Source organism: Psittacula echo, assembly GCF_963264785.1.
Source record: "Psittacula echo genome assembly, chromosome: 2".
NCBI classification, from domain to species: Eukaryota; Metazoa; Chordata; class Aves; order Psittaciformes; family Psittacidae; genus Psittacula; species Psittacula echo.
The window spans coordinates 111,474,277-111,495,420 of NC_137737.1; the positions used below are offsets into that span (position 1 = coordinate 111,474,277).

Here is a 21,144-nt window from a genome sequence, read left to right on the forward strand (position 1 = left end):
GCTCCCCCACGCACACGTCGAGGCCCTGCCCGTGCGCATCTCCCTCTTCCTGAGTGCCTTTTCCTCCTCTTCCTCCTTCTTTTCGTGACCTTGGGCTGCAAATTAGCAAACAAGCGGGACGATGTGCGGAAAGGCTAACAGAGCTCTCTAGAGAAGTAACCTTAAAGGGATCGCCTAACTGATTGTTTTCTCGGTGGAACCGAGTCAAATGACTCATTCATTGAAATAACCATAATAATAACAACAACCATAGCAGCCAAGGAAGGGGCTTGGGCACAGACAGGGGAAAATGCTCGTCTTCTCTCTCGGTCCCCTCTCTCTCCACGTCCTCTCGCCCACCTTGCTTCCCCCCAGCGCGCTTCACTTTCAAATCCGTAGCAGGGAAGGCGGGATTGGGGGGGGGGGGGGGTGTTGGAGGAAAGGAGCAGCTCCCGGCGGCGTGGAGAGCGGCCCGGATCCCGCAGCCCTTGCCCCGCGGGACCGTGCTCTGTGGCTGGCGGAGCACGTGTTGACCTGGGCTCTCTGATCCCATTGCGCCGGGGCAGGGGACACTAGCGCAGAGGCGACATGACTGATTAAGCGCTCAGAGGGTCCAGATAAGCCCTGATGAATCTCATTAAGGGAGGGAGACGGGCTGTCCTGTTTGCAAACTTTGTTGTTATTATTATTTCTCTCACCCCCCACCCCACACGCCCTTTTGTGTCCTCCTTCCCCGCCCTGCCCTGCGGACTCCCCTCACTCTTCCTCCGCCTCCCCTCCTCCCCTTCCCCATCCACACCCAGCGGTTGAAGGGGACCTGGATGGCCGTGGCTGAAGTCGGCTGGTGCACGGTGAAGCGGTGCGCTGCGGACGCCGGCGGTTCCTCCTGCCCCTTCGCGACCAGGGAGCAGCGCCCGTCTCCTCCTTCGCCCCCTTCCTCCTCGTCGTCCTCTTCTTCAGGCGGCTCCTCCAAGACTCCTCTGCCGGACCCGGACGGCAGTCACCGGCCGGCCCCTCCGCCGCCCCTCGCCGCCGAGGGCAGGTCGCTGCTCGCTCCCTACGTGCCCTTTGGGGCCGCCCACCACTCCGGCCTGCCCAGCTGGGAGGACATCCTGCTCTTCGCGGATTTAGACCAAACCAACAAGCTGATCTGGTCCAGCCGCGGCCCCAAGCTGAGCGCCCTCGGCGCCGAGCAGCCCGAGGAGATGTACCAGACCCTGGCAATCTCGGCTGCCCAGGGCCCCACGCCTTACGACGGATCTCCGAGCGGCTTCATGCACTCCACGCCCAGCTCACCGGTCTACGTGCCCACGACCCGCGTGGGCTCCATGCTGCCCACTCTGCCGTACTTGCAGGGCAGCGGGGCAGCCCAGCCCAGCCACCCGGGCGGCGGCCACGCCGTCTGGTCCCAGCCGGCCGCAGAGAGCCCCTCGTACAGCACCGGCGGCAGCTCCCACCCCTCGGGCCGCTTCCCCTACTCTCCCAGCCCGCCAGTGGCCAACGGAGCCTCCCGGGATCCCGCCGCCTACAGCAACAGCCTGGGTGCTAGGGACCAGTACAGCCCCCTGGCCCGGCCGCTCAACGGCTCCTACCCGGGGCCCTACACGTCCTACGTGGGGCCGCAGCTCACGCCGGCCTGGCCCACGGCGCCCTTCGAGAACTCCATGCTGCACTGCCTCCAGGGCCGAGCTGCCCCCATCCCCGTCCGGGCTCCCAGCGCAGGTAAGACCCGTAGCCGAGCGCAGTGGGACGGGCAGAACAGCGTGGGCAGGAAGGGCGGCCGCCGCACGTCGAGGCTGCCCATTGCCGGGCCCCAGGGGGGAGCGGGGAGGGGGCAGCAGGGCCGTTCCGGCGCGGAGTTCGAGGGCTGCGTGACGCGGTGGCGGGACGGCTACCCCGGGACCCTGTCTTTCGTGGAGTGGAGGTAGCTTTCGTCGTTAGCGGTGGTTTGGTCGGTAATATACAACACCCCCCCCACCCCCACCCCCCCCCAAGAAAGATAACAAAATGCAAGCGGCGTCGGTTGGACTCTGGCAGTTTGGGTTGCAAACTGCATTCACAAAACGAATGGCCCAGTGTAAGCCGTGCTTTTAATTTTCGTAGCTCTGTACATTCCCCCTTTCCCTAAATGCGGCTATCTAATCAATCTAATCTAATCATTGCGAATTAACATTTGTTGTAGCCTAGAGGGAAAGCACAGGGGCTCGCTTAGCCATTTTGCATTATTTCAACTTCAAACCGCTTCGCTGTTTCGTTATAAACGAAAAGGAGCAAAGCAAAACCTCGGATGTGAACGAGAACCTCCGTTTATAAACTCCTGTTAAAACATGTCACCTCCTGATGGGATTTTGCTTTCGCTTCCGAGGTGTCCCGTCCCTTTTTTTTCAGTTTAGGAAGTTCTCAGTGTCATTAAATCAGCCGTAGAAGGGGAGGCTGAGCTGCGAAGATTTAATCGGAAGTAGGAAGATTAACGATCTTCAGCTTTAAGGTCTCTTCAGCTTTAGAATATATGTATGTATATATAAATATAGACGTATATACAGGTGTGTGTGTTTGTGTATTTATCTAGGTATTTTATAGGAATATATTTACATGTGTTTATGCATATTTATATATACTTCTGTATATTTATGTATATATGTGTACGTATACACACGCGCACACACACATTTGATCAGTATTTGCTCTAATCATAAACTACCCACCAGGTAGGTGTATTTTCTATACACTGTGATTTTTCTCTTTCAGTAATGCAGAAAATTACTCAATGGCTTTTCACATCCCTAATAGGGGTGTACACGATGCTCCCTCCTTCTGTTTGTCGACGATACCCCGGTAGATTTAGGCATTTTAAGCCTCCCACTTGGTGTTTACGAACATAAGAGAGGGAAGACGACTCAGTTGTAGTGGTGGTAGAAGAAGGGCAGAGCAAACCCGAGAAGCCGCACCTCGGGGCGGTATGAAAGTTGAGGTTTTAACTCAATTTCCGAGAGTTACAGTGCAAAAATAGGTGATGAAGGGAAAAAAAATAATAACTTTGTTGTGGATAGTATTTTTTTTTTTTTCGGGGGAGAGGTGAAGTTGCAGAATCTGAAGGAAGGGAGAGGAGAGGGATGGGGCAGAAGAGGCAGAGGAGGGAGCGAACAGGGCGCAGGAGGAGGCTAGAGCAGGAATGCCAAGCCTTCCGAGATGAGAAGCATGGAACTTCCACTTGCTTCGGGGGGAGTCTCACGTCCTCCCTTGTGCCTCTGGAGCTGCTGAACCCCAGCCCGGCTGGGAAGGAGCAGGCAGCGTGAGCAGTCGCGGCGCTGGGGCTGCTTCCTTGCTTCCTCGCTTCCTCCTTTCCAATAATCCTGTCAGCAGTCGGGAAAAATGTAGCCGTGATACATATATACATATATTACGGCTAAATATTAGGCGGTTTGATGCAGATTTCTCACCATTACTAAAACCGTATATAGAATTAAAACTTTAATTTGTTTTCCTTGGAGATAAATCTATTTCTCGCGGACTTAGGGGAAACAAAAAATATTTTTAAATGCTTGAGAAGTATTGTCACGGCAGGATTTCTTTCTGCAGGAGTGGAGATAACGTTATAAAGCAAATAGCTGAGACAAATAACTGTTTAACTTCCAGCGTCCTTGAAGCCTTAAGCATTTTCCTGATTACAGCTCTCGATGGTGCTTTTAGTGCAAAGATTAATAAATCTTAGCGATGAGCTAGAGGCTGACAACGTAAGCTGAACTGTGCTCTCTGGACTCTGCCGTGTGCCCATTCCTGTTTAGCGCCTAATAATTTCCAAACGAAGGGAGGTGAGAAAAGGATTTCGGTGGGTTCGGGCCTTTGGGCCCGTTCTGTCTCAGCTGGGTGCCTCCCGTGTCACCGCAGCACTGTCCCAGGGCTTCCTGATGTTAGCGAGCTCTTTCCCTTCACAGCTACTGAGCGAAAAGGAAAACTCTAACCCAGGGATGAATTAAAGCAGGTAGAGAGAGGCATGGAGAGAGCAGAAATATCAGAGGCGAAGCTGTGGGTCTAAAACAGACTTTCCCAGCCTCGACTCGAAAGCTACTGCAGAAATACAGACACCTACTTTTATTATTTCTATTTGTAAAATCCGGATTTTTTTCCGCCGCCGCGAAACACGGAGATAATGAGTCACAACAAGAACATAAGGATTCGCAGGGGTGAAGTTGTTTGCTTTTATACCTCGGTTCTCTTTATATTTTTGCAGTGCTTTTAGACCCTTTTCCCTCAGTGTTCAGTAGCTACAAAAGCAGGAGGCAGAATACCACATATTTTCCCATTTCCTACTAACCACCTCGAATTTGACCAAACAGCCGAGGCAAAGTGCTTTCTCCCCGTCGCCGCCTTTGACATAGCAGAGTCCCAAACGCTGTCTCTAAACTTTAAGTTATACTAGTTGCAAGGCATTCAAAATGAGAGTCGGGGTAAAAAACTCCTTGCCCAGCCGTAGCCTGGGGGAATGAATATTGGGCAAGACCACTCCCTATGTCCTTATATATTTATGTCCTTGTATTTATATATATCCATTAGATCCTTATATTTATACATATATATACACCCTTATATTTTTATATATATATATAACCCCCTATATCCTTATATATTTATGCCCTTACATCCTTACACCCAGTCCCTGCAATCTGGGAAACGGCTATTCTGGCCGTCACCTAACTCTCTCTGCCCCCTCAAAGGCAGATACCCCCCCTTTTCTGTGGGTACCGCAACGAGGGTTGCACACCCCGGGTCGCTCCGGGGTCGCATCCCGACGGAAGTGCAGGGTGCCGGGGATCTCTGCTCCATATGGCTGGTAACACCCCTCTCCCTTCCCCGCCTTCCTCAGCCTGTCCCAGGGAGCACCGGCTCCGGTTCGTGAAGCAAAAGTTGCGCCGGGTCTGGCAGCGAGCCTGGTACATTGACAGAAAACTTAACAAAAAAAAAAGAAGAAAAAAAAAAAAAAAAAGAGAGATCGCGTGGTAGCGGTCACTCCGGGGAATTGCTTTTCCGAGGGCTGAACAGCGCCGGTTTCTTGCCGCCCGGGGCCCGTCTCACAGCGCGGCGGCGTCGGGGAAGCGCTCCGCGGGGCTCCGCGCCCGCCGGCGGCCGAGCCCCACGTCCTATCTCTGCTTCTGCCCTCCAGAGCTGCTGGAAGACTTGTCCGAGAGCCGGGAGTGCGTCAACTGCGGCTCCATCCAGACCCCGCTGTGGCGGAGGGACGGCACCGGGAACTACCTGTGCAACGCCTGCGGGCTGTACACCAAAATGAACGGCCTCAGCCGGCCCCTCATCAAGCCCCAGAAGAGAGTGGTGAGTGGGGATGGAGGGGAGGAAGCACTGTGCTCCGCGGGATCCCCAGTCAAAGCTTGCTAGGTGGAAAGCAGGGTCAATCTGAGTGTGTTAGCCCTGTGATCCCCCAAGCTCCTGACCAGAGTATCAGGCCAAAGTGGTCACGGTGAGGGGCGACAGAGCTGGTAGCTCTGGGCCCACCTCTGAGCCTTATGCTGGTGGAATCGCCGTCTGCTCCCCATGAGCCCCACACTGCGCACGGGCAGGCCTGGCTGTTTGAGCTGATGGACCCTGTTGGTGAGGGGGCATCGGGGGCTTGGAATAAATTCGTGCTGCTGATGTCGGATGTTTCCAAAAGAAAGAAAAAAAAAAAAAATTCAAGGTTGGAAAGTGTTTGTTCAGAGGGCTCGGAATTTCTCCAGACCTGCTTTGTTTGCTGAGAGCTCGATCCTTGGGAATGTAGGCAAGTTTTGTATATAATTCAAAGAAAACCAATTGTTTAAACAATGATAATAGCCTTTGTTTTGTTTCACTCCTAAGAAATGAGCGGCAATTTTTCTAAAAATATACTCCTAAAACTAGGGGGGAAATAAATAGTACAAACCAGAACCCCTGTTTATAACTCAGGCTGGCACTGAATAGGCAAGGAGAAAATTTAACAAGCAGGAACTGCACATTATGTTTAGCAAATCTGGGTGGAGGTCAGCAGAGAGAAAGAATATGCTCTTCAGTAATGGCTGTTCCTGAGCAAGCCACAATAAATCACGCTGGTATAATCCAAGCTGATGTTCGGACCCCTGTGTATGGAGACAGTGTATCAAACCCACTGGCCTTTCAAGCCTCTTTCAATCGACAGCTGCTTCGCTCCATGCCAGATTTCTTAGCATTAAAATACATCCCAGTCTTTATTTCACAACCGTTTGAATTTAATGCTCTTACGGGAGCAGAGAGGGGAGTAAAAACCGAATGCACAATGACCGGAGCAGACAGTAAGTGCTCAAGAGCACACACCACCTTTCTTTAAGCCAAAGAGTTAATTTAACTGTAAGCCAGACGTTAATTACTGTTGGCTGCCCATTTTTTCTAGCTGGTGGTTCACTACATTTCAGGACACAAAGTGTTATCTCATTACTGGGGGCAAATGCAGCAGACGGGCCAGATCTGCCATTCGTCTGAAGTGTCAGAACTCGCCTGGCCGTGGCATCCTGGCCCAATGCAGATTTCAAGTAGCTGATACCCAGCTCTGGCATTTCTGTGCTCCTCCTGTTTTTTGGAAGGGGAGTGGGAATGAGGAGACTAAACCAGAGTCAAACCACAGCCCGATTTCAGCCTGACACCTTGGTGAAATAACTCTGAGATAGCTCTGCGTAACGATCCCTACCGAGTACACTGGCCATAACTATAAATCAAACATGACTGTATATTCATAGAGTTGGAAATATGTAGGTGAGAAGGGAAAATGTTTTGAAAATGCTAAACATGTTTAGATTGCCTCGAAGTTTCTGATAAAATTCCTGCAGCAGAAAGTTGTTCTAGCTTCAAAACGTGACAAAACCCGCTGTCTGTTTAGATACAGGAATGAGCAAAAGCTATCGAAATAAAATACATGAAGGCTTATACCAGCCTGCGTACAAAAGAAAGATTTAATAGAATGAAATGCCTGATGGCATTTCACATGCAAAGAAAGAAAATTAAGCATATGTGTTAAGACCAGCTTTTTTACCCAATATATGCAAAACTCACATTTAATCAAGTCTTAATTTAATTAGGTGCTGTATGCATACATATTTAATAATGAGGTAAATCTGTTTTCACGAGACCTGTTTTTTTTAAGATTAAAAAGCATATGCATGTACTTCAGCCTATATTACTCTTGGCTGGGTTGTTTTTCTTTTGCTGCGGAATTAATAATGGGTTACTGATTCAAAGTTACAGAATTCATATTTAATCTAGATTTCTTTTTGAGCTGTGGCATAAGATGAAGGCTTACTGCTAAAGAAACTCAAATGAGTAAAATTTACAAAACTGGGTTGTTACTCTGGAATATTCTTTATTCTCACATTTTTATCGCTTTCCCTAGCGGCAGGCAGCTTTGTGGTATCAAAGGTGACCGAGTTACTTCTAACAACACAGCAGTAAATGATTCAAAAGGAAGGGCATTGTACCCTTAAGTTAGTAATTTCGGTTATGGGTGCTTTATAGCCAGAATAAGATTAATGCAATCCTCTAAAACTGACTTCTCCGTGTAAACTTGTTCTGCTGCCAGACAAAGAGCTAGGCACAGATTTTTTTCTATCTTTTTTGACAATGCAATACTTTGAAAAAGACTAGATTTATGATGTAGCTGGAATTCTTTGCTTATGATGAACGTAAAAGAGATCACTCGTTACAGGGACTTTTATAACCCATTCACCTTCGTTTCACATGTTTATGAGGACTGCCTTCACTTATGATATACAGCCTGCAGCCATAAAGCTCCAGGTTATACAGTTATTTCTGATACAAGGTTGCTTCATCTTGGCTCCAAACTCCACGGAAGAGTGTCATAAATGGCTTGTTTGCAGTGGGGACCTTGTTGTCACCCACCACCTTTTCTGCTGGCCAAGGGGGAGCTCTGCTCTGTAAAATGTGCTCCCGGGACATGTTTTTTAATGCAAGGATAAAATGGGTGCTGATAAAAGGATATTTTACAAAGATGCCGCTGTTGTATGTGTTACCCCTGGGATGCCCAGGAAAGTTTTCTCTAGTTGTGGTGCTGCTGAGGTCAGGTGGTTAAAGGGGTTTATTTTTCTGATGAGTAGGAAGTATTGCTGGCAGGTTCAGAGCTGCCTCATAGAATTATAGAACAGTTAGGGCTCGAAAGGACCTCATTGCCTGTCACACAGGGGAGAGGGCATTGAACCAGCTGGAGAGGTGGCACAGGAGTGATGTGCCTTCTCCTCAGTTGAATGGAAGACATCCTAGCTGTGCTGCTGAAGGAAAAGTCAGTGCCCAGTGGTCTGAACACAGGTCCATGCATCAGCAGCCTCTGCTGTGACTGCCCAGAGCTGCAGTCTCACGGTACCTCTTCACATCAGCTTTCCCGTCCCTGAAATGATGTTAATCTCATTTTATTCTGGGGTGTCACTGACAGATGCTGTAAAAAAAGCTTCTACTGGCCCCCCTTTGTGTTAAATTACTTTTCATAAACTCTAAAGGCATCAGTCATTTGCTCCTGCCTGCCTGTTAATGCCCGTGTTTGCCTGTTCTTGCCTCTAGCCCTCATCGCGGCGGCTGGGCTTGTCCTGTGCTAACTGCCACACCACGACCACCACCCTGTGGCGGAGGAACGCGGAGGGTGAGCCTGTCTGTAACGCCTGCGGCCTCTACATGAAGCTCCACGGGGTAAGTGGCTGCTTCTTCACCTAGGGACATTCCCCTCAGGCTCTGAATCTCTTGCGGAAGGGGTGCTCTTCCCACCAGCGGGTACCTGGTGGCTTTGAGAAGTGGTGTTGGGCTTCCTCAAGCTGGAGCAATGTTTCTGCTAATGCTAATGGTCTCGGCTCATAGTTTGGGCTGTGGAGTCAAAAAACAGCGAACAAAATGGATAAAATGACCAAAAAATGCGTGACATTAGAAAATGGTTAAACCATTTTAGTAAGTTATGCCTGTGACAAGTTATGTGTTTGCCATTGTAGCTTTCCTGATGGATCTGTACAAAGAAACAGATGAGCGGCAGAGGTCTTTTTGCCAATGAGATTTAAAACAGCTCATCAGTGGGGAAAAAAACCCCTAGACCTTTAATAAGACCATTTTTCATGGGCAGATATAGCTATGCCAGCAAAACTTTAAATGAAATTCAAGTCATAGCTATGCCAGCAAAAAATTTAAATGTGATTTCAGCCTTTGCTAGACAATAATAGAGGAAGAAAATAGCTGTATCCTGAATGTGATGGAGTATGTTTTGTGTGAAACTCAGATCATGTTATGCCTCAGTGGATTAAGTTAGAGTCAAGCACAAGTGTTTGAAGAGCACGGGCATTGGGAGAGTTTGGGACTTGTTCTAGTCCTCAAGAAAAAAGTAAATTATGTTGCAGGTTTAAACATTATAATGATAGTAAGCATATGCCTGAATTGCTTTTTCTCAAACTCAGGTCATCACTAAGTTAAAACGTTTTTTAAATCAATGTTTTCTTATAATGATTATATTTGTGGAGACACAGAGTACAAATCTGATTTTGGAGCACGTTTTCCCTATAAATATAAATTTGGATGCTATAAAGCTGTGTATGGGTTGAACTGCTTATGAAAACAAATATGGCCTGAAGCTTCTTTCCTAAGACACAGGTGATGATCCGGTTTGTGTAGCTGGTCCACTGGGAGAGGAATATTTTTTCCTTTCATATGCATTCCTGATTTCCAGAATCAGTCACTGAAGATAATTCCTAAATGATTGGAAGAAGGAATAAGGATTCAGATATACTCTGTCCAACTTATTTTCATAACACCTGTGGGCCAAGTAATACAGTAATGCTGTTTTCCTCTAAAAGTGTGGTTTTTATCTCTGGATAGACAGAGGTTTTGGAAAAACAGTTCACACAAAGAGAAAATTTCCCTGCTTTTGTTATTTAGCTAAAATACCTCCTGAAACAACCCACTGCTTTGCCCAAATAAAAGACAAAGTTTTTTTGGAATTGGTATTATAACTGAAAAAAATTGATGTGCTGTACAGGCAATTTGAATATCACCATTTGATCCTGTAGTGTGTTTTGGTTTTTGATATTAGAGTACATATAAAACTCTGTGATTATGTGCAAATCTAATTTTTTCAGGTTCCCCGACCTCTTGCTATGAAAAAAGAAGGAATTCAGACCAGGAAGCGAAAACCTAAGAACATAAATAAGTCAAAGGCATGCTCTGGTAAATATAAAAAGATAAGACAGTTGAGCTGCAGGAGGTTTTTTTCCCCTGGTGGAAAACATTTGTTTTAAATACCAATTCCCCGTCTTTCAGGTAACAGTACTACTGCGGTTCCTATGACTCCAACATCCACGTCTTCTAATAACTCAGATGACTGTAGCAAAACCACTTCTCCCGGCACACAGACTGCAGCCTCTGGGGTAAGCCATAAGCGGGTGTCCGTATCTGTAAGCAGGCTGATCACTGTGCGGTGTTATCACAGCTTTTATCTTATCTGGCAGAACAATAATCTAAACAAACTTTTCAGTTTTGTTAGCTGATACTGGAACAAGATTTTCAGAGGATATTACATATAGCTGTAAACAGAACGACAAGCTGAAGTACTTTACAAACCTCTTAATTAAGATCTATGTAACTTATGATTAAGTTAACCACAGCTTAACCCCAGATATTTTGTTTTGAAACGTTCAGGTTGTTCCATTTCAAAGGTTTTCTTTTGGGGAAAAGACAATAAATCATGCCGGATTGATCCTTTCAAGAAACAATTGTGCACGTATCCCTCTTCTTCTGAAGTGATCTGATAAGAATTTATAATTCAAGGCACTGCTGCTATGTTTTCCAAAAGCTGTTTAATATATATATATATGCATTTTTATGCATTATCCCAAATTGCTGATAAACCCCAGCAAAATATTATGCTACTGTATGAAAGGAAACATAATGGCTTTTGTTTTAAACGAAGATATGCACTTAAACCATGACACAGAACCAGATGAAACCAGGCTAGGGTGCCCTGCTGATTGCAGTGCATAGGAGATTGGCCCTCTCCTCACAGAGGGTTCCTCTGGGACCAGGTGCTCAGCATCTGGCAGCACTGATCTCCAGAGGAGCACCAGAAGAATGCTTTAGTTTTGATCCTTATTTTACATCATGTAGTCAAAACTATCTCGAACTTCCTTTCTTCACTCAGCGTCCGTGATAACAAATACTACCGCTAAAGTTGTGAAGCTTAATGTAGATTAATTTCTAACCCCTTGGCTATACATATCCATATCCACATTCACTCTTTGGGCCTTCCATATCCTTTGCCCTGCCACATCATTTCTTTGAAAAGCTTTCCTAATGTGGCTTTCTCTACTCCTTTATTAATGATAAGGAGACATTGTTTATAATAACTATTTTTCAATATCTCAACATTCCCAACATACAAATTCCTTTCAATAGTTTAATTCTTGATGCACAAACTTTCATTGTACAAGGGGGAAAAAAACCCCCATGTTTAGCAAATGCGACTGTTCGTGGACTGACAGGGCCACCCAGTTTCAGAGGCATCGGGGTTTGGGTTTGGATGCTCCCAGACAAGGATATTACTAAAAGGGCTTGTCTTTGACATGAGAAAATCCTGTCACTCCAATAAAATAAACAGATCACATCAAAAAAAGAGAAACACTAAGCAAAAAGTGAACTGTTACTGGGTTTCAGACTCCCACCATTGAACTACTATGTACTCGTTTAGGTTCTCACCTAATATTTGCATGGGGAAAAATCCAGCCAGTTTTCCCTTAATATGTTGCTACACTGCCTTAAGCAGGATTACTGATTCTGAAGAATGTTGTGAGATTTATATAATGGACAGAATTAGAAACACAGTCCCAGCTGAGGTGGAGGCGGTGGTGTAGGCTGTAGGCAGGACATCCTTGTGCTGGTCAGGGAAGGAGAGGCCATAGAGACCTGTTGTTAATGATCGTTGTGTTATAATATTAATAGTACCATTTGTAATATGATTTTGCCAGGTGGAGTTGTGTGGGTACCAGAGAAGAACGAGGTGGGGACACAGTTTGTGAGTCAAAAGGCTGGTTGAGAGCTGCTTGCAACTAAGAGCAACTCCAGGGACCCTGAGAGCGCTCTTAAATTACACAACAGCATCCTGCAGTGCCAGGACTTCAGTTCTCCCTGATTTTTCTGAAGCAGATCAGGCTGGGTGAGGGCACCCGCACAAGGGCTGGGGAAGTCTGTCTCCTTGTATCCAGCAGGCAGCACAGTAACATCTGCACGGCCTTTTCACCACCATGATTTGATCAGATGTGCCCTGCATATGCAAAGCACTTGCAAATTACCTCTTGTGAAAAATTTCAATGAAAGGAAGTGATGGAGAGAGGCTGTGAAACACGCTGAAGCAGCAGAGACCAGACATCCGGGCATCCCCTGACCCTCCCTCCCTGTGAAGGGCTAGTGTACCCTAGCCCCATATGTGTATAGATGAGGGTTGGATTTGCAAGGAGCAGTTGTCAGAACATGTCATGGGCATGGCCACATCTGTCCTGGCTTTGCCCAAGCATCAGCAATTCTATGGAATGAGTGCTGGGGAGACTGGATGTTGAAAGTGGAAAGTAGTGGCTGTTAAGACTGGCTCCTGTTGCCCCAGACGTCATTTGAGAACATGATCACTAGCTATAAAGGAAGTGAAATAATTTCTTATGGGCTTAAATCCCATGGGAGGGTCTGAGCGCTCATAAGGCCCATTGAAGTTGTCAAGAGTGGAGGGATGTCAGCATTCTGGAGCAAGGCAGCCTGTAATCTGATTGCATGCTGAAGCAAAGATACTTTGCTAGAGTTCTGTTTTCCTTGATTATTTTTTCTTTTCCCATTTGAGTTGACCCATTGATAGCCTGAAGGGTTTTATTTATTCTTAGAACAGGCAATCGCTTTGCACAAGGAGAATAAACTTCTCTGGGCCATGTCAGGAGGGAAAAAACCCTGAGATGGATGAATCCAGGCTCTGTAATCTTTGGTAGCTTTAAGGGGAATGGCATCAATTCCCACAAGCATTGCTGGTGACGTTGCCGAAACATGGACACCTGCTGGAAGTGTGACCTGGCTCATTCCCCATGCGTTACACAACTGGCATGGCAACTTGCTTGTGTTTTGCTCTGTTTCTACTTCTGCAGCCTTTATTCCATGAAAAGGGGAAAAAAGCCAAACTCACATTAGGCAGAGAAATTTGATGACGTTTTAGAAACTGTTGTGTGAAATTCACAGCAATGTTGTTGCTAAATGAAACAGAGAAAACAAATTCCTCTACTGGTACAAAAGCAATTTATTATGCTTTTTATGGGAGGCTGCCAAAAGAGTTCCCAGTTATGTAGAAATCTAATGGAAATGAAATTCAGCAGAATTCATTTGTGTCAGTAATATTCACTTTTTGCGCTGCCTTTCTTTATCTCTTCTAAAGTAAAATAAAGAAGGGAGGGCAGAAAAAGAGAAGGGTGGCAATTACTCTTAGAAATGTCTTTGAGACTGTCTGTTTCATGAAGGGAATCTTCCATGATGCCAATTTGGAGACAAATTAGTAAGAACCATAAATGTTGATTTTATGTTCTAGCTGAAGTTTAAACATTTAAAAGATATGATTAATGAATTGCTGTGGGTGCAAAGTTGATTTCAAACATCCCAAAATGTAGAAGTGTTTGGATCAGAGATATTTCGTTGTCCCATTGTAAAGGGGCTATTTGCCAAATTCACATCTGGATCTCGGATTTAGGCCTATTTCTGTTTTTTTAAGCAGTGTAAGTACTGGGCGTCCTGTGTTACTAACATGGAAAAGGTCCAGCTGCATGATATATGAGGTTGCCTTACATCCCCATAAAAAGAAGATTTCAGACAGCCTGCATCTGCAGCTATACCTGCTTTCTCTTTGATGCTGCTGAAACTGTACAAGGAAAAGCAATGCAGAATACGTTGCTAAACAAAGGGCATGGTCTGTAGTGCACACCCATCCATTTCCATACAGGGGCTCCAACTACTGTGATTACTAGAGGGACTTTGTTCCCTTATTAGGATAAAATGCAGTATGAAAACTGCTGTAAAATCTGCTTTTTATGGCAGGACATGGAGGCTCCTTGAGCCAGGGCTGATGTCAGTAAAGGCTCAGCAGCACCAGGGGAGCTCTTTCAGAAGACTCCTCTTCTGTGCCCTTTGCCTTCAATTTGGAGCTTTCTCAGAAGTACTGTAACCCCACACCATAGAATAACTTAGGACAGTTGTCTTGCAGGTAAAACCAGTGCTAAGTTCCCATGGAGATTTACTTTGAGAAGTGGTTCAGGACTGGATCTTCAGTGTTGTAGGGTGGAAAGTGAAAGGGCTGACTGAAATGGCCTCGGCAGGTGCTGAGAGAGCAGGAAAATGCAGTTCTAACCATCCCCAAAATGCCTGAAAACCTGGACTGAATTTTTTGAAGAGTGTCTCCTGTATTTGCTTTATTTTGTTTTCAGAAGAGGGTTTGAGAGATGGTCAGAGGTGGTGGTGTTTGCTCCTGTTTAGGTAGCAGATACATAGGACATTCACGCAGGCTACAGGGGAATCAGACTCCGTACAGAATCTCCCAGAGCCTGCATGAACCAAAGACTGGACCTCTTTAAAAAAGATCTTCTATTCACCTGGATATTGGAAAGTTGAATGTCTGAGGGTCCTTCAGACTATTTGATGATAATATTTCAGTTGGTATAGAATAATTTCATAGCTGTCGGGACAGAGTTTCCATGAGAAAGGCTCACCAGCATGGTTGGTAGGACTTTCACCTGGAAAATGGGAACACAGTGCCTCAGTCCTGGTATGAGTAAATATTTATCTAAACCAGGTGGAATAAAATCAACAGGAGGCTTGAGGAACATGGCAACCTAAAATACCAAATAGTCCGGGAGTCAGGGCATTATGCTGGGAGATCTGATACTCCAGTTTAAATCTTCTCTTGGTCTCCTACCTCTTCTGCAGTAGTTCTCACTCCTGGACAAAATAGGATGCTAGTTTCTTTTCCCCAGTCGGTTTCATGCATTCAGTCATTCATTTTCTTTGTTCCTTGTACACGTATCTGAAAGAGATAATTTCATTTTGTATCAAGCAGAATGAACCAATCCAGCTTTTTTGTTTCAGTGGGGAAAACCAAGATAAAAAAGAGTGGGTTTGGTTCTACCCTGGAGTTCTGCATGCGTACGGAAACATACATTTTGCTCTTTTTTGTTTTATTGCCAAAGCAATAAAGCCAATTACTCATATAGCCCTTGACAGCAGTGGGGTCATCTGCTTTCCCAAGCCACGCTGGAAGTTGCCTCCCTTAGGAAATTAATGCAGTATTAACCGCAGATTTATGTTGCTATAATACAAAGGAGAGATTAGAAGATATGTAAGCTTACACATCTGCAATATAAACAAGAGGATCAATTGAACTGGCAAGAAATGACAATTTTGCGTACTAAGCGGGTCATGAAATCAAAAAGGGCCGTGATTTTGCAGTGCTGAGACTTGCACTTCAGAAACCAGGAGTGACAGTGGCGAGAAAGTGCTTTCAGTGGGGATGCCAGTTATCACAGGGAGGCTGAGGCTGGAAAATTAAGGACTCCACCACAGTTTGCCACAACACTGTTATATGAGAAACAAATTTTTGCAAGTGTGTTTCAGCTGACTATGGCTATCATTTAAGCACAGCAAAACTAAACTAGGCTAACTGAAGAGGAAGAGAGCATTAGCTGAGACTCAGCTTACTCCAAACTTGGTGTAACGTCCAAAATTCATGCAGTATTTTGAATCTGTGCAGTGGGCAGCGCAAAGGTCTATTTGATAGAGCAAAGGTCTAGATCAAGGCCCTTCGCCACCCCCTCCAGCTGTTAGCACCACTCCTCACCCAGAGCTTTTGCCTCCTCCCTGCAGAGGTGTGGGGAAAAGCTAAAGGGGGGTGTCCCTCCCCTCTCCCCTATCTTTGTGATGGGATGACGGCGCAGGAGGGATTGGGTGGAAGAAAGCAGGAGTTCTTCAGCCAGAGATGCTGATGCTGCTCCTCAAGTGCTGGTTTGATCTGGACCAGGTTTAGTGGGAGTGAATTTGGCTCCAGGGTGCTGACAGCAGGTTTGAGTACGATGTAGAGGGTTGAGTACGATCTAGATGTCTAAGTCTCTCTGTGCTCTGACTGAGGTCTCCCTGTGAGCATGGTGGGCAGGTACTCCACAGAAAGACCATCTCCTATTCAGAAAACCTGCCTGGGGGCTGCCCTATGACCAGCTTCTGCTAGTTTGGGTAAAAAGATACAGACAGATATATTTGCAGATACAAACACAAACTTCCACTGCTTGTTTGGGAGGCAAACTCTTCTCTACAGGCTTCATTCATTTTTTCCTCAGGAAGTTGACCTTCAGTTGATTATCTATCCTATTATCAGATTTCAGCAATAAAAATAAACCCATTACCTTTTTATTGATAGAGCCAGCTGTTGTGAATTAGAAGGGCTCAATGACTTGAGCAGCATTGTTCAGATTATTTATTCCAGCTGACAGATGTCTTTTAATAACTAATTGTAACTTTTGTCATCTTTCATGCTGGAGAAATATGAGCAGAGATAGGCAGGCTCGGAGCGGAGCTGTGATTCAGCCGTGTCCTTTTCATGAGCTGAAGTTCGTTTTCCATGTCTCACTTTGGGAGCTGCCTGAGCTGCCTGAATTTGTCATGACATTACTGGGGTGGGGTTTCCAAGCCCAGCAGTCCTGCCCAGGACCTGCCCGCCCTGGCTGAAAGGAGCCAGGATCCGGCCTTGGTCGGGCAGGGATGAGCAGTCTTCAAACAGGACGTGCCTCCGTGTCCTCCCTTCTGGGGTGCCCGAGGGAGGGGTAGCTGATAACACCACATGGAAACTACAGGTCCATGTGCCCCACCTTTGTAGGGCTGAATCAGGAAAAGGGTGAATTACACTTTCCAAGCCCAGAAAAAACGGGTAGTGATAAGATATTTGCCTACCGGAACAACAGCAGCAAATACGGGTAAATGGGAACCTTTCAAAGCAGTTTGCAGTATTTTTAGCTCAGGTTGAGCAAACACTACTTAGCTCTAATTTAAACCCTTCTTCCACTGTGGGGAGCCTCAGGCTCTTAAAAATGATGTCTTTTATGCTATGAGGAGTTTATTTGATGTATTAGTAATTAAAAATGCCTTTTTGAAAAACTAGGCTGATGCAAGACCAAAACTGGACCCAAAGGTTAGCATGAAACCTGCCTCATTGAATTTGCCATCTGTAGTCACAGGGAAAGAGGGTGTGGAGATTCATTGTCACTGATTGATAAGTGTGTATTTGAGAGAGTGGTAAACCATATTTCTTTGGACTAGAGCTATTTTGACTGGGTTGGGGGAACAAGCAGTTGTTCCTTCCATCTCTGCATTTCTGGGTAGCGCCTGATGGAGCTAAATCCTGGTTGATGACTAGGTGGAAGAATAGTGGCCATCAACCATTTTAATAAAAACTAAAGAAAATACTGGAGTCCAGGTTGTTTCAGATGAGAGTGACTACTGGCAATGAGTAGCTCTTTCAGAAGGGGAGGTTTTCCCTGGCAACAAAAACCCTGCACATTGGATATTTGGATATCACCATTTGGATATTACCTTTGAATAAATGAAGCCTAACTTTTTCTATGTCAGGACTGCTAGGCTGGCAAGGCTCCAGAAGAGCCAAGACCTCTACTCTTGTAAAATGATTAAATACGTATACTTTTCACTTGAACAGCAGGCGGGAAGCTCCTCCAATCACAGTTTAGGATAGTTTTTTCCTTCTTTTTTTCTTTTTAAGGAATCTCATCTGAAGACTATCCATTAACAAGTAAATTAAGGTTTTAAAGTTGACATATCCAAGAGTTAATTTTGCATGAAGTCAGCTCTGAAACATTTCCTTTATCAGGTGAAAACATTGCCCCTTCACTGTCTGGCACTGCAAATTTTTCCTCTCTAATGGATCTGTTCAGCCTCATGGAAAAAATGATGGTTTCTTTGTCTTTGTAATTCTCCATTTCTCTCTTAAAATAAATGGACTGGTTCCAGCATGGTTCAGAGATTCATCTTTGGATGAATCACCAGGGCTACCCTGTGTGTTGTCTTGTACGTGTAGGTGGGGGAACAAAAATGCTCCTGGTTCAAAGGCATAGTGTTTCTCTACTTGAGATGGAAAAATCATCTCCTTTAGTGGCCAGTCTTACAGGGATGAAGGCTGTGGCTAGCATTTTGAAGGGCAGGGAATGGTTTTTAGGTGCTTCAAGGTCTGAGTGTCCCAAAGAAGGCTGATTTCCAGGAGGTGCTCCACATCTGGTGCTAGAGCATTGGGATATACTGGAGAAGCAAAACTATAGGTGCTACCACACTCCTGGGTCACCCTTTTGGTGTTGGCATCTTGTCCCTTCAGTAGGGGGGCAGTGAGACACATGCATGTTACCCTCCTCATCATGGCTCGATTTCCAGGTTTTTCTGCACGTCACAAACTTTCTTTTCCACCTTGCTGTGAATACAACCATGTCCATATCTCCAAATACAGACACTGCTCCCATCAGTGGGGCTTAACGAACTAGTGGGCTGACCCTGAGGCAAGTTTTCAGTTTCAGGATTTTGAGGCACAGAGGCAAGCAGAGGACAAACCCTGATTTTCCACACAAATGCTGGGATAGTGGCTGTGCTCTGAGCCCACCATGCTCCAACTCCTTAACACAATACCTTAGTGTGTGCAAAGCTTACCTGCTCAATAAAATCTCTCTCTACTCTTCTCCCGCTCCAGGCGAGCTCGTCGGTGATGTCTGGCCCAGGAGAGAGCACCAGTCCTGAAAGCAGCAACCTTAAGTATTCAGGTCAAGATGGGCTCTACACAGGAGTCAGCCTGACCTCCACAGCTGAAGTGACGGCGTCCGTGAGACAAGATCCCTGGTGTGCCCTGGCTCTGGCATGACCTGGCATGAAGGAAGCTGGATCCTGGCACTGTGCAGCAGCCCCCAGACATTGGCGCATGGTTTTGTCTGCGGAGCAGTCGCAGTGGCAGTGAGAATGCTGGCAAAGACTATTCCTCTGAAAAGGTTTTTGTGCCTTGATGGCAGAGGTGTTTTTCAGCCTCCAAAAGAGACTCTGCCAAAGCATCCAGCCCCTCATCCATGCAAGAAAAATATATGGAAAGCAAATGCCCACTGGGGGACAGTTAATGTAGCTAATGCAGCCTTACATTCTCAAGAAGAAAAAAAAAAAAAAAAAAGGAAAAAATTAAAAGAAAAAAAAAAGAGAGAAATCTAGACCTATTAATAGATTCCAGAAGTACATCCTCAACCTACCCAGCAGTGCTGCCTTTCTGATCGTGTAGTTGTTTTCACTCTCTCATTGCCTTCTCCCCCAAGAACCTGGAAGAAGCTGCCAGTGTCACAGAGGGAGTAGCAAAGGCTTTAATTACCAGAGATAGCAAGATACCTTTTAACGAGCATCAGAAGTGGGTGCTGCTTGAGTTGGCGCAGACGTCTTACATCGAACATTTGATGTCTTTTCCCTGTCGGTCCTCTCCCCTGCACTGTCCATCATCAGCGTGCCATGCTCTGCTCTTCAGAGTCCAGCTATGCCCCTGGAAGAAATCACGTTTGGTACAAGTCTCTCGAGGTCCAGCTGGTTAAGGAAATTTTGGGGTTGGTGGGGTTTTTTTTGGTTTAAGATATTTACTCACTTCGCAAGACTGCGATATAACTTTTAAAGTACACTGTGACTGAGGTTTATGAAAGTTTGTATTTTCTGGCTGAACTGTATCAAGTCAGTCGATTTGTAAACAGGGTAGCAATCAGATATTTTTCTTCCATATATACAATAATTTTTTTAAAGAAGTGCAATTTGCGTTGCAGCAATCAGTGTTAAATCATTTGCATAAGATTTAACAGCGGTTTTTATACGAATGAATGAATGTAAACATTTTAACTTAATGGTACGTAAATAATTTAAAAGAAAAACTTAAGTAGGCATCTTTAGGCTTTTTAGTGCAACAAAACCCCATCCACTTTCTGTATTTCCAGATGTTAAAGCAAGCATTTCAAAGAACAAGCCTTCTCTCAGGAAAATCGCTATTTGCTCCAAAGTGTTGTACAAAAAGGCAAATGCATCCCAGGTATTTTTCTTTTTTTGCCATCGAATAAGTGTGTGCTGGAAAGAAACAAATCACAATGAAATTTTACTACCTAACTGATACATATGTAAATACTCCATATGATATTTAGGCATCTTGAAAATGTAAGATGCGATCTGTATAGTATGACTGACGCATAGTTAGGTTGGTTTCCATTGGTCTTCAAGTGGGATGTCATTTGGAATGTTATTTCATCAGAGCTTTACAAATAAAAGGGTATCATTTTGGGATATTTCTTTTTTTCCTGTACACTGTGCCTTCTCCTTTGTCTCCAATGCAATTGTTAAGCTATATTAAAAGCTATGGAAATGTACCTGATATAGGCGGCATGTCTGATGGCTGCAAGGAAGGTCTCCAGCTGAAGTTTAGCTTCTGTCTAGCTAAGGTTGCATGGCATGTGGCATTTCTGTAGCTCCCTTCACTGCGCCTTCTGATGATATGTAAAACTAGGGCCTCTACCTACCAACACAAGCCCCTCACAGGCAAACGGGAGGTTTTTCTGATGAAAGCCTGGGGAACTGATCCAATGCCTTGTGAGGACTGTCATGGATTTGCTCAGCCTTCACACCATAGCTAAAGGGTTTCACTCAGGTTCCCTGTGTGTGCAAATGGCTGCCTGCCACCCATTGCAGATGTAACTGCTTAAGGCTAGCCGGGTGGCAGAGCTGTTGCATGCCTGCTGGCATCCTCTGGTGGCCAGAGGTGTAGGGCAGCAAAAACTGAAAGTGCTGCTGCTGAAAAGAGAACACAGTGAATTGAGGGGAGTGGACAACCTTTTTTCTGGCTCTGAGGACTGGTCCTCTGCATTGCTCAGCTGATCAGAGCAAGACTTACCGCCGGGTGTGATTTCCAGCTACACTGGCAGTATTGTCAGACTGGGAAGCCGGGATGCCCAACCTCTGTACTCAGCAACCCATGGAGTGGCTGCAATACGTCTCTTCACCCCTCTGAGCCCGACCTTCATTTGGGCTGAACTGGATTAGCTCCTTGGCCTTTTGTGAAGCTACGCTGAT

At 45.7% G+C, this 21,144-nt stretch overlaps 1 protein-coding gene across 2 annotated transcripts; it reads left to right on the plus strand.

The window, feature by feature from the left end:
- Positions 1-800: 800 nt before the first annotated feature.
- On the plus strand, positions 801-19,609 carry GATA6 (GATA binding protein 6; the record flags this gene model as incomplete). 2 transcript variants are annotated; one of them, XM_080610681.1, is made up of 6 exons in its annotated part: positions 801-1,701; positions 5,141-5,307; positions 8,545-8,670; positions 10,098-10,185; positions 10,279-10,412; positions 18,761-19,609. In XM_080610681.1, the coding sequence occupies 6 exons, from the start codon at positions 801-803 to the stop codon at positions 18,926-18,928; spliced, it is 1,584 nt and encodes a 527-aa protein (XP_080466807.1). In that variant the 3' UTR covers positions 18,929-19,609. The 2 variants fall into 2 exon arrangements, with proteins under 2 accessions (XP_080466807.1, XP_080466808.1); XM_080610682.1 differs by having other exon boundaries at positions 10,279-10,385.
- Between the last annotated feature and the right edge of the window lie 1,535 nt (positions 19,610-21,144).